The following is a 14467-nucleotide window of genomic DNA, read 5'->3' on the forward strand; positions in this document are numbered from 1 at the left end:
CTCAAGCTAATTAAATAGCAAAAAGCTCAAGTCTCTGTATCAACCCTGTATCAAAATGAAGAGTAAATTAACTGTTATTGTCATTCTGTTATTTGATCATTTTTTATCTGCATTAATAATACCATCCATTTATTTCGAGTTAATATTTTTTAACTTTCCAAAAAGTAATCAGACATATCAAAAAAATGCAACTATCTCAAATGGGTTTTTTTTAATCTATGTTTTACAGTGAATGTTTTTAACATGTGCAAAAGTTACTTAGACACAGCTGAATCACCCATTAGAAGGCCAAAAATGTGGAATAAATGAATTTGCCTCACTGCTTTAATCTCTTGGGTCATTTCCAGAGTAAGTGCAAACTTCAGTTTAGCTTACCGCACAAAAATCTATTGATTTATTTGGGAAGACAAAATTTACACCTACTTAACACACACACACACACACACACACACACATATATAATTGTATGGGTCTATATGGTCCAAAGTAATATAAGAAAGAGTAAGGTTTAAAGGAGTATAGACTGGGCCTATGGAAGAAGCCACTTAATTTGGGTTACATCTGAAAGGAATGGCTATGATTGATGTATTGAAGAGGCATTAGGACCAGGAGTAGGGGTTCAGAGAAGTTCAGGGATTGAGGATAGTAGATAATCACATGCTGCTGTACCAAAAGTCTCTCTCTCTCTGGGGAACAGAGAAAGGGAAAACAATATCATATAAGAAAGTGTGGCCAGATAATTGGGCACTACAAAATCCTGGTAAACATTTGTGGTATTTAGTCTTAGACAAAAATTAAGAATCCTCAAACGCACTACTCTTTTTAAGACCTTTCCAATGATTTTATCTTAGGAGCAGTTAGAAAGGATGAACGAACAGGGGTAGGGTGTGTTGTTTGATTTTACTACCTGGATATTGTCCACAACTCACCTGCATTTCAAGACACACATATGTGAAAATACAAACACACCAGATACACACGGTACCAAGTACTTCTTTTCATTTTTCAGAGGTCAGCAAAAAGTTTAAGAAACCCTAAGGACAGTCTCACTGTCACCGTCTCATAAAAGGGAAGTTGACTGTATGGGTTTAGAAACTGATACCAGAAGAGTTTTTGCAGGCATGGATCAAGACAATAGGCAAAACCACGGTCCTCCCCCATTGCCTTGCCTCTCTCGCCATGCAGCTGTTGTGGTATAGTCATGGGTGGCCAGACTATGGGGAAAGCACTGTCTCCTGTCCCTCAAGACCCAACTGAAGGAAGAAACACATGGTAGGACCTTGGAGGGAAGATGTAGATCCCAGCAAAGATGGGAAACCAAGTAGGGAAAGGAAGTGCAAAATGTGTCAGATTGGAGCTTAGAATGCAGCTGCTGCCTCTCTCAGTCTCTAAGCAGGTGAAAGGGTGCCAGCACCCACTCATTTCTATTTGTCTCTAAGTTTTGCCAACCAACTTTAGTTGTGAATTGCCTTAATAAAAGCTCTTTATTTTCCAGTTTAAATGATTAACCAGGGAAAAGTTGAGGTTTAAAACGCTCTATAACCCCAACTTCCATTCATACCCTTCTTCAATAGTTGTCTCCCTCTTCATGTACAGATGCAAAACCTGTATTTTGTTCACTTAAAAGATTTAGACAATATCCATGGCCATTCTTCAGAAACAAGAACTTTTTATTTACTTAAAAGGAACACAGGAACATTTGAAGACCCGAGAGTTACAAGTCTCTTGAGAAGAAGCCACAAGCGTTGAAGAAACTAGAGAAGATAAGACAAGAGAAACCACAGTTCACTCTCTCAGGCAAATCCTCAACACGAACCCAGGATCGCCAATGCCCTCAACCCATGTTCACAGTAATTCATAGTTTCTCTCCTTGGTGAAATATCTGTGTGCTGTGCTTACCTCCACACTGACGGTGATGATGCACCTGGTTGAGACTATTTTACGGCTGATAGAGGCTGAGCAGAGCTATGGGAAAACCTTAAGCATACGCCACACCCATCTGCTTCCGGTGTTGATCCCCAGCCTCCAACAACCATCTTTGTTTTGTTGGCAAGGGAGGCACCAAACTGATTCTAGAACCCTCAGAGAGCTACTTGTGGTTGTATAGGCAACATGTGAAGACATGATTTATATTGTGTATGCCACTTTTGTTTTGCTCTAGACTGAGTGTAATATTGTTGATACGGCTATTAACAAAGTTATTACAAAATCTGTTGAATTTTAAACTAAAAACAACTGTAAGGCACATGTCTTGCACAATTGAAATTAGACAATCCTTGCCTCTAAGTAAAATATTGGAGTAAATTTACACCACAGTTACTGAAATAGCTTCTTATTTCTGAAGAGATTTCCTAAACATTGTCAGACCCCAGAACAGAGAAACTGAAAGGAGATGAACCACTTCTATAAAAGAAACTTTTTCTATGGTAATAGATCTATGTGTGTGTGGAGTCAGTTGAAAACAGTGATACATTTCTTTGATCAAAACAGCACGTATTGAAAAATGAAACACCATAAAAATAAATACTAGAACAGTTCATTTTTATCAAACACTTATGTAAAGGTAAAATATTTTTGCACACTGTAAATTTTAGTACAATTTACGTTACATTAACTAGGTTATAACTTATGAAAAGTGACAGAAACAAAAATACTTGCTTCCAACACATACACTTCTCTGATGTGTTGACAGCAATTTTATCTGCACGGTCCATTCCATTTACTTGACGTTTGGGTGCATCCTTTAGCGAAATAAGCATGTCTCACTCCATTATTAGCACAGCGTATTTTGTAAATGAAATAATAGACATATAAAAATTATTTTAATATTTGCCTCAAGAGGGAGCTTACAGTTCATCTTGCAGGTCCTTTGAGATTTCAAGCCATTCCAAGCTAATGTTCTGATGCCATTCCTGATGCCGATCCAGAATTAGACAATTTTATTTTCTCTTTTGGAGCCAAGTCAGTGAATTATTATACTTCCATGCCACTTTCTTTTCTGGTGCTTTTTGAAATCCACAGTGTGGACTGAGTTGGGCTAGTTTTTGTTCTTCCTTTACTGAAAAACATAAGAAGACGTAAGCTCAATGTCTGGGACTTTTTATTGAAATAGGCATGTTTTGGTCCAAATGGAGATATTTCAGACCCTTATAAAATGGTCTTTCTTCTCTCACCAGCATATCTACAAAAGATTCTAGATTATTCCAGTATTTGAAGATGGTAAACAGGTCATGTGAAATGATGAAAAAAACAAAATTGATCTCTGTTTGACCCTTCTTAGTTTAGAATTCAGACACATTCAAACACACACACACACACACACACACACACACACACAAATGTGTCTGACATAATACCAAAAAGTTTCATTATAATCACTCATAAATCTTCAATTTATTTGATCACTATTTTTGAAATTTTGCTTTTTGGATATTCTTCTGTTCACATAAGCTGTATCTGATGCCAAATCATCAAAATAGTGTTTTTGTCCTAAGTGTAAGTACCTTCCTAAACCACTCTTCCCCTCTGTTTTCCTGTTTTATAGTTAAGTCACTTAATCCCCGAAAGTTTGGCTTTGCTTCAGTGACTGCAACCAAGCAGTTCAAAGTAGATTCAGGCCTTAATAACTTACTTCCTTAAGATCTGAGACTGAACTTCCCTCCTGTCAGATATAGAATCTGAGCCCACACTTCCATCCCCCCATAGAGAGCTGGCTATCTTCTCACTCTCTTTTTCATAAAATGGCCACTTCTCAGTTTCCTGCGTAATTGCTTGTTCCTGAGTTTAGCTCTGAAAATTGTCCTTTACCAGGCTACTTACCAAAACCTAGGCTCCTGGCTCTCATTTCCTGAGAAAGAACCCTCACCTGGATCACTTAACCACTTCTGGTTCCTGTAACTTGGGTCCTGCACTTCCTGCCTCCCACAGACAGTCCCTTCACAGACATCTGCTCCACAGCCCACAGGTAACCCATTCCATCTACTCTCAGTCTACCAGACATGGCAGAACTCCATCCAGAAAAGAATTCTTCCTAACAAGCCTGATCAATACAATTCTATAATACTACTTGATTGACTTCAATGTAACTGAATTTGTTACTAATAAAATACTGTGACCAAATTATACGTTTTGGAGATTTGCTTCCAAAAAAGTACGAACAACACATCTTTTATCTATGAAGTCACCTGACATGAATGAAAAATAAACCAAGCAAAGTTTATGAAAAACAAGAAATTTTTTCAAATAGTAAATAAAAGATGGTTAAGTTATTAATGTCTTAAATTTTTGTGTAGCATTAGTATTTCATTTAAGAGTTACTACCAGTTAAGGAAACGAGTTATTGCTTTGAATATGACATGGAATGATATAAACCATTATGTGTACCAGATTGGAATTTAAACTTTCTGCAAGGCACTCAGATGATAATGGAGTTGAGTCTTTGGTGAAGTTTCTCCTTGCTTTCCTGGAAGAAAGGAAAAGGGGAGGATCTAAGCACGAATGAAATAAGCACTACAGCTAATTCCGGCATCTGGAGGTACTCAATTTTGATTTTCTCACTCCGAGAATTTGAAACAAGTGAAAACTCCTCAGATCTTCAAAGGTATAAAAACGTGGAAGACTTTTATATGAATAGAATCTCCACAATAATATACTATTTGGAAGAAGAAAAACAAACTTTAGAGAAATCTCAGTTACTGGCACTTGAGTAATTTTTATTTTAGAAATAACAATGTCTGTATAATATTTTAAAAATTTGTTTTTCAATCTTATTTGGTTATTTACAGCTCTTCCTTAACAGTTTGCTGGATTAAGGGGAAATTTATGTCACATCCTATCTCTACTTCTCTGGTTTTCAAAATGACTAATCATCTTTCCATCTATAGCCTTAGGTATTAAGGGAATAAATGAGATATTTACTACTGTCTTTTTTCTGTACAAAATATTACCCAAAAATTTTAACTGTGTTTCCCAGATATGTTGGAAAACCCAAAGGCACAATATAGTATTTATTTGCCAGACTTTACTTATCATTATTCAAAATATCTTATTTAAGGAACCCGTACATCACACTTTGTGTCCTTTAAAACAATTTATGTGAACCATTTAGAGTTTACATCTATTTAACATTTTTGTTTTGTTTTTCTGGGGCTTTTTTTTTTTAACTTAGTGGATCTTTATGGCTTATTTCAGAAACAGATGAAGATGAACTCAAATCAAAAGAAAAATAATGATTTCATTTGCAGGTCCTTCTCTGATGAAGGCACTCAGTTTTTGTTTAAAATACTGATAAAGGTTCGTTTTAAGGAAACAAAATGTAAAATAAGAAAAAAAAATTAAACTAAATTAAAGTAAAATAAAATAAAATAAAATACTGACAAAGATGGCAAGTATATTCTAGCAAATATGCTCTCATTTAAACGCAACACCTTTTCCTTTTTCTTTTAACCTGTATCTATATTTCATATATTAATTTTTTAACTGATAAATTGACACATATGAAAAAATTTCATCTTTAACTCAAGGGTATGATTAAATAGATATAAAAGAATACCTCCAAGAATGTTGCTGTTAAGACATATCATTTTGATGGAAACTGCCTCCTAAAAGCGACCTATTTTTACCATTGTACTTTATTTCCTATATTCAAAAAATCCTTTGGAAATAAACAACAACCTATGACTTAAAATTTTAAAAAAGGTACTACAGAGTGTATCTAAAACCAAGTCTTACATACAACTTGGGGTCAAGATGGAAAGGTTTAGCATTAATGCTTATATGTAATAAACAAGAGACAGTATAGTATAGTTGTGTATGTCGTCAGCTTGCAAAGATTCAAATTTCAAATCTGCTACACACACTAGCTAAGAGACCCAAGGCAAACTGTATAACTCATGTAAGCCACCATATCCTCAACCAAAAAACAGAAAAAGAGTACCTACTTCCTATGACTTGTGAATATTAAGTGAAATAATTCATGGATCCTATAATCAAGGCCTATCTTAATTAGATTGTATATACTGGATTTGTACTGACAGATAGCAAATTCAGAACTTTCTTAAGGCAAATTAAAAATATAATTCTATACTTTTTAAATGAGTTCTGGAAAACCTATAGAAAACTTTTCAAGTTGTCTCTACATATATGAATTATTTACCTTTTATGCAGCATCTGGAAACAGCAGGTTCCAAAAGCGACCAGTATCAATAAAAGCAGTGGGATTGTTGGTATAACAACATAAATTAAATTGGGAATTATCCCTACAAAAGCAAAACAGTCTTAGTATAAAAAGATGGCTGAGGCAGAATTCTAACACTAAAACTATATAAACATTTTCCAAAACTTTAAGATAAAATAGATTTATTATAAATAAATGAATTCTGAGAAAGTTTCTTCTCCAATATTGAATAATCTAGTTAAATATATTTGTTTGGTTGCCATTCTTCAGTTCAATGTCCATAATTCTAAAACTATTATTAAATCTGCCATTTAGATAGGGACTAGTTTTCATGACATACTAATATCTCACTTCATTAATCCTTCTCTGTTATTACTTTGAGAAACAAGCACTGATTTAAAATAATTGTTGATTTATTGGTTATATAATCATCTTAACCAGTAAGGTCAATGCCACGATGATATGCAAGACTCTCTGGGATTAAATCAAAATACTAAATATTAATAAATATTAACTAATGACACAGGCATAACCCAGAGATGCAAGATTCCAGACGCATAGGACTTGATCTTAATTAAATTCTAAAATGAATCATTTTTTAATCCTGTTCCATCACACTTGATAATGTTAGGTATCCTTGGTAAAATAAAACACTGCCACACTTAAGCCCCATATAAATTAAAATCACTTCATTAAACATTTCTTCAAGGTCATAAGAGGGAAAATATTCCTCATGTAATTATTTATTAGCATTTTTAATTAGGTCTAGATGTTCTGACTGGCTTTAAAATCAGGCACCTGAAAAATAAAAAGCACTAAGGTTTAATATCATGTCCATGTAAGAAAAGAAAATTGAAAAACTATGCATTTTGTTAGTAAATCGAAAGCTGTCAGCATTAGCAATCTAAATAATTCTAGTCAAAGTAAACCAGACTTAGATCAAACTATCCACATAACTGTACATCATGTCCTTTGTTAACAAAAGATGTATTAACTGAGGTCTAGTGATGGGGTATTTTGGGGGTAACTTGCTATGCTTTCCCTTAATCTTGAGCTCCCAACACACGACTTTAAGGACTTTAAGGATTCAGGAAACATTTTTGTTCTTTTTCCAAATACCATCATGAACCCTTATCTGTAACAGTCAAGAAGAAACTATTTCCTACTCTTTCATGGATTTTGGATCACCTGGGGAAAGACGCTGAGACTTTGGGTCTTTGGCTCAATCTTCACAAAGCAACTAGGATAAATCAAGATTTCTGTCCGGTCGTCACAGGCCCATGCTAAAAGAGCGCCTAACTAACTAATCCTAGGAGAAGTTTCTGATTGGGATTTATAATTTCAATCGGGGAATGTGCAATTTGCACTGGGATTTCATTGTTTCTTTGGCAGAGAAGGTTGTACCAGGGGCTTCTGGGTTGAGAGCTCCTTATACGCATTCTGTCCACCCTGTTCACCAGTGATATCCCCTCCATATCCTGAAACCAGCCAAGGTAGGAGTACACTTACCACGGGAATCTGCAAAGGATACACATCAGGCTTTTGCTTTTATACCCACTCCCACATCAGCCACTCACTAAACATTTACCAGCACACCATGGTTTGCAATCTGCTGAATGTGCCTATTTACATCATAATGCCTATGTGTTATGTGAAAGGTTGTGAGTCCAGGTTTCCATGTGGATTACTTAGTTTATTACTAGATATGTTGACTTGAAGTGAAAAAATAGGAAGGAAACAAATAGATTCTTCTGTTCAAAAACTAGCTCAGCATTATTAGTTCAAAAGTAAACTCCCAGGGGTGCCTGGGTGGCTCAGTGGGTTAAAGCCTCTGCCTTCAGTTCAGGTCATGATCCCTGGGTCCTGGGATTGAGCCCCACATCAGGCTCTCTGCTCATCAGGGAGCCTGCTTCCCTTCCTCTCTCTCTGCCTACTTGTGAACTCTGTCTGTCAAATAAAGAAATAAAATCTTAAAAAAAAAAAAAAAGTAAACTCCCATAGGCCAAATTCAGTGAACCATATCACCAAGCAACAAGAAAATTTAGGGCCAGCATGAAGCAGAGTTTAAAATTATAGTTTCTGCTCTTGTTAGGGGGGGTTAAAAACAGGTGAATTCATTACCTGCTTCAGTAACGACCACATTTTGATGGGTGTCTCCTGGTTGATTTGTAAAATAAGTCTTTTCTACAGGAGAAGTTGGATTAATCTCTGTAAATAATTGGTACAGGCATCATATATAATGATAAAGAAGAGAAATACAAACACAGATGAAAATAAAACTTTATAATAAAACAATGTAAACACCAGAGTTTCGATTTCTGAATACTTTACGGATAAAAATTATATCTTGAATTTAAATTTACATGAAATTATTCAACTGTGAAGTCATCATTTCATTACCTTTGAATAAAGTAACCAGTTGATAAATCTTTGTGACTCCGATCGACTTGGTCCTTGCAACCTCCAAACTGCCTTTAGCAATCAATACCGTGTCTACACTGACAACAGCCTGCTACCGCCAATCATGACCCAGCAGGTAGAAAGAAAGGCAAAGAGAAGCAGGAATTGGGAGTCTAAGAATGTGAGACACTAAGTGCCATTCCAAGACAAGCCTAGATGGCTTCTTCATTAATATCAGTGCAATATCTAGGTTTCTCCTTGCAATAAAATCAGCGGACGACTGTACATGGATGCATTTGGAATAGGTGATTCAAATAACGATGTTCTAAAGCACATTTCTGTCCTAGAAAAACAATGCCATACTTAGATGTGCTTTCAGTAGCATCTATTTCTTTAAAAAATATTAATAATAATAAATTAAGGCTTGCAAGTTATTTCTTTCCCTGTTTTATAAGATAAGATCTCTTTAATGGTTATACAATTTAAAAATGTCAAAATTTCTTACATGGTCTGCTATTGTTCTGCTATTTTTTTTTACGTAAGGCACTATTTGGTAAATTAATAGTTCAGTGAAAGTAAGTTGAATTAATGAGAACAAAAAAACCTGTAACTTGTCTTCATTTGTTTCAAAAATATAATTCTGTTTATGTTTGATAACTGATGGAAAAGAAAAAAATAAAACACAGGCAGCATTCTCTATTAGTTCAGCATGTTAAATCATTTTTAATATTAGATTGGATATTCTAATTTGGCCACATAGTCTTTCTTTATTGGACATTTATCATACACTGTCCTATAATAACATTTATTATTCTTCCACACATATTTCACCCTAACACTTCAATATCCTCCTATACGTTTTAGATACAGTTCTACCCTACACTCATTTTTCTACAGAACTTGGGCCCTCTATGCCAGTTGCTGCTCCACTGGGGTTTGCTGCACAAATATACAGATAATACAATTTATCAATATAGAACTGGTTATTTTTTAAAAATAATCTTAATAATCTTTAAATCAATACAATTTCTGATTAACAATATTTTAGAAACTTAACCCATAAACACTACTTTTAATGTCTAAGAAAAAGAGGGCATAATGCAATTTTAATAAGTATAAACATTAGATTCAGAAGGATCCCCATGAAAATGTCTTAAGATAACACTGATAGACACAGAAAATAGATATGTAACTCACAAGGCAATAACAAAAAATGGAGAAGAGAGTAAGAGAATCAATTAGTGAGTTATTCCATGTCTTCATAACTAGGTTAATTATTTACTACTTCAGATATCATTAGTCATATTTTAGATGGTGTGTAGGGGGCAGAAAGAGGAGACTAAGTTCAAACCACACAGTGCTTCTGGTAGCTGGAGAATAAAGTTCAAAATAATTGGTGTCCTAATCCATGAATTTTAATAAATCCCACTGCTTACTCCTCCAACCCCCTCACCATTAAAAATTAATCATTCTCCACTAAAAGAGCATTGACTATAGAAGCAAGAAATTTAATCAAATTAGCCTCCTCCATAAATAAAACACTCAGCCTAAGGAAGGTTAACAAATAGAAGACAAATATTTAAAATAAAATAAAGAAATACGTATTTAGACTATTAGAATAAAGAAAAAATAAAGAAAATAAATATTTAATTTAAATAAAGAATAAAAATTCTAACTATATTAATAAGACTGTAAATATAGCTATACATTTATAACAATAAAACTGCACATGTGCACCAAAACCAAAAAAATACATAAAGGAATCTTATTCACAAAGTATAAATTATTTGAAGATTTAGGTAGAATATAGAAGATAGAGAAAAAATATATACATATATTTTTTATCTTAAGTGCTCTTCCATGAGTAATATGAACCTAGATTAGCTACACAAAACAAGTAAAGAAGATTCTGGGCTTGGCAGTGTCCTCAATAATTTGGTAAGTAGGAATGCAAAATAAAAATAAAATAAATGTATGAAGGGTCAAATAGTTTACCTAAAAGCCCAAAGAAAGGAGAAAGAAATAGTAAAGATACGTATAACATACTTTGTTTCATTCAATAGTACACAGTATCACCAATGGAAAATATCAGAGAATTTTAACTTTATATTTTTCTAAGGAAAAAAAATAAAGACAAAGAACATAAGTGCATAACAGATTTGGCTTTGCAAAGGCTTCTAAGAGGGTAATGATGGATTTAGGGCTTTAAAGAATAAACTCACCAGGGATAAAGAAAGCTGGCTAATACACTGAAGAGCAGGATAAATATAAAGAGAAGGGTGAATCTAATCCAAATAATCTCTGGTGCTTTAAGGTCTTATTGGAAAGGAATCATGTAATTTCAAGAGAATAATAGAAATAGCAGTACTTGATTCTAATTGCCTTCCATGAACACATTTTGAGGTCAAGTAGACAGCCCCTCAGGAGACTTGAAATGGCACTTCCCAGCACTGAGAAGGAGAAAAACATCAAAAAACTCTCAAAGCCTAGGTGTCTAGTTTGACTTTCTCAGGTGATTAAAAAAATTAGTTTATGTAATTTTGGTTAGTCTCTATTTTTGGTCAAATATTAATTTAGTGGAACTGCCCTCTTCAAAGTAATTTAAATTTACTATGTCCACAGGAAACCCCACCAGTGTAGCTCAGAACAAGACAATCTTCCCATGCTGCCCATGACAAGGAGTTGGAGACTTCAAACCAAAGCTATCAAAGGGGCAGATTCCAAAGAATGACAAAAAGGAAGACCATGGCACAAGCGCCTACTCAGAATCAATCTGACTTCCAATGAGGAGCACATGTGAAGTGGCAATGTCAACAAAAGAGATGCTAATGTTCCAAGAGGAAAGTCATTTTGTTCCCTTAAATGCATTGGATAATCATCCAATGATCTGTCACTCACATGTGTAAATCCCTAGGTGCTTTGATTGCATTGATGACTTATACCGACTTCAAAAACTTTACACTACATATTTAAAATATTTTAAAGTAGACATTTATTCTTCATAAAGGTCTGTTTACAAAAACACAATTTGACCTGGACATTGGAAATGTTATTATCCCGGCCTTGAGTCAAGATGGCAGAGAAGTAGCAGGCTGAGATGACATCAGGTAGCAGGAGATCAGCTAGATAGCTTATCAAACCATTCTGAACACCTACAAATCCAACAGGAGATCGAAGAGAAGAAGAGCAGCAATTCTAGAAACAGAAATGACCACTTTCTGAAAGGTAGGACCGGCGATAAGTGAATCCAAAGCAATGGGATGATAGACTGCCGGGGGAGAGGCTGGCTCCCGGCAAGCGGCGGAGCAATGGAGCACAAAATCAGAACTTTTAAAAGTCTGCTCCACTGAGGGACATCACTCCAGAGGCTAAACCAGGGTGAAGCCCACGTGGGGATAGTGTGGTCTCAGGTCCCATGGGGTCACAGAAGGATCGAGGATGTCTGAGTGTCGCAGAGCTCACAGGTATTAAAGCAGGGAAGCCGGCTACAGAGACAGAGCCAAGCTGTGAGCTCTCAACTCAGGGTTACCTTACATTGTGATCCATGGCACAGACCACTGGTCTGTGAGCAAGGACCCCACAAGATCAGGGAGATCCCCCCTGGAAGAGCTCAGGAATATGCAGGGTTCAGAGACACCAGGCAGGGCTGTGTGCAGAGACAGAGAAGCTTGGTCACAGGCTGGGTGAGCTCGGAGCACTGCTGGAGGCCAGGGAGATGGGAGTGATTGAGCGCTTTTCTCTGAGGGCGCACTGAGGAATGGGGCCCTGAGCTCTAGGCTCCTCCAGGCCAGAGATTGGGAGGCCGCCATTTTCATTCCTGTCCTCCAGAACTCTGCGGAAAGTGTTCAGGGAACAAAAGCTCCTGAAAGCAAACCCGAGCGGATTACTTAGCCTGGCCCCTGGTAAGGGCTGTGCAATTCTGCCTGGGGCAAAGACACTTGAGAATCACTACAACAGGCCCCTCCCCAAGGAGATCAGCAAGAAATCCATCCATGACCAAGTTCACTTACCAAGGAGAAAAGCTGAATTCCAGAGGAGGAGAAAGCAAAGCATGGAATTTATGGCTTTCTCCCCACGATGCTTCAGTCTTGCAAAGTTAATTAATTTTTTTAAATTTTATGTTTTTCTTCTGCTATTTTTTTAACTTTTACCCTTTCCTCTTTTAGCATTCTTTAACTAGTTTATCTAAACAATACCTTTAAAAAAATCATTATTATAGTCATATTTTATCCTTCATTATATCTAACTTTATTTTTTGTATACACATAGGGTTTTTTCTTCTAAAAAAATTTGGGATACAACTTCTTCTAATAGATCAAAATATACCCTAAATCTAGCACAGGGGTTTGTTCTAGTCTCCAGCCTGAGGAATACTCTCCACTTTCTTTTTCTTTATTCTCCCAACCAACTTATCTTATCAACTCCTTTTTTAGAAATTTAAAAAAAAAATTCATCTTTATACTCACATTCCATCCCTTCATCATGTTTACCCTTATATATGTTTTTCATTCTTTAAAATATTGGGAGGTAGTTTCTTCTAAAAGACCAAAATACTCCAAAATAAAGTGGGTGATCCTGTTCTATTCACCAGTCTAATATATATATTTTTTCTTTTTTTTATATTTTTTTCCTTATTTATTTTTTCTTCTTTTATTTACTTTTCCTGAACTTCTTTTTACTCCCTTTCTTCCCCCCACAATTTGGGGTGTCTTCTGATTGGGTTAAAGCACATTTTCCTGGGGTCTTTGCAACCCTTTTAGTATTTTATTTGCTCCTTCATATATTCTTATCTGAATAAAATGACAAGGCGGAAAAACTCACCACACACACACACAAGAAGAAAAAGAGACAGTACCGAAGACCAGGACCTAATCAATATGGACATTGATAATATGTCAGAGCTAGAGTTCAGAATGACAATTCTCAAGGTGCTAGCTGGGCTCAAAAAAAGGCATGGAAGATATTAGAGAAACACTGTCTGGAGAAATTTAAAAATTTTATTTCTGGAGAAATAAAATAACTAAAGTCTAACCAAGTTGAAATAAAAAAAGCTATCAATGAAATGCAATAAAAAATGGAGGCTCTTACTGCTAGGATAAATGAGGCAGAAGAGAGAATTAGTGATATAGAAGACCAAATGACAGAGAATAAAGAAGCAGAACAAAAGAGAAACAAACAACCACTGGATCATGAGGGGAGATTTCAAGAGATAAGTGATACCATAAGACAAAACAACATTAGAATAATTGGGATCCCAGAAGAAAAAGAAAGAGAGAGGGGAGCAGAAGGTATATTGGAAAGAATTATTGTAGAGAATTTCCCTAATATGGCAAAGGGAACAAGCATCAAAATCCAGGAGGTGCAGAGAACCCCCCTCAAAATCAATAAGAATAGGTCCACACCCCGTCACCTAATAGTAAAATTTACAAGTCTTAGCAACAAAGAGAAAATCCTGAAAGCAGCCTGGGACAAGAAGTCTGTAACATACAATGGTAAAAGTATTATATTGGCAACAGACTTATCCACAGACACCTGGCAGGCCAGAAAGAACTGGTATGATATATTCAGAGCACTAAACAAGAAAAAACATGCAGCCAAGAATACTATACCCAGCTAGGCTATCATTGAAAATAGGAGGAGAGATTAAAAAGCTTCAGGACAAACAAAAACTGAAAGAATTGGCAAACACTAAACCAGCTCTACAGGAAATATTGAAAGGGGTCCTCTAAGCAAAGAAAGACCCTAAAAATAGTAGATCAGAAAGGAACAGAGACAATATACAGTAACAGTCACCTTATAGGCAATACAATGGCACTAAATTCATATCTCTCAATAGTTACCCTGAATGTAAATGGGCTAAATGCCCCAATCAAAAGACACAGGGTATCAGAA

At 35.6% G+C, this 14467-nt stretch overlaps 1 protein-coding gene across 2 annotated transcripts in view; it reads right to left on the bottom strand.

The window, feature by feature from the left end:
* Positions 1-232: 232 nt before the first annotated feature.
* Positions 233-14467, bottom strand: part of CHODL (chondrolectin) — a 29661-nt gene continuing 15426 nt past the window's right edge. The window contains exons 4-7 of one of the 2 annotated variants that reach the window (XM_047721700.1): positions 8297-8383; positions 6155-6257; positions 4384-4462; positions 233-3058 (exon numbers count right to left, since the gene is read on the bottom strand). In XM_047721700.1, the coding sequence (XP_047577656.1) occupies positions 3056-3058; positions 4384-4462; positions 6155-6257; positions 8297-8383 (272 nt within the window). In that variant the 3' untranslated portion in view covers positions 233-3055. The remainder of the gene's footprint in view (positions 3059-4383; positions 4463-6154; positions 6258-8296; positions 8384-14467) is intronic. The other variant, XM_047721695.1, reaches the window with a different exon arrangement.

This window comes from Lutra lutra, chromosome 1 (genome assembly GCF_902655055.1).
Source record: "Lutra lutra chromosome 1, mLutLut1.2, whole genome shotgun sequence".
Classification (NCBI taxonomy): Eukaryota; Metazoa; Chordata; class Mammalia; order Carnivora; family Mustelidae; genus Lutra; species Lutra lutra.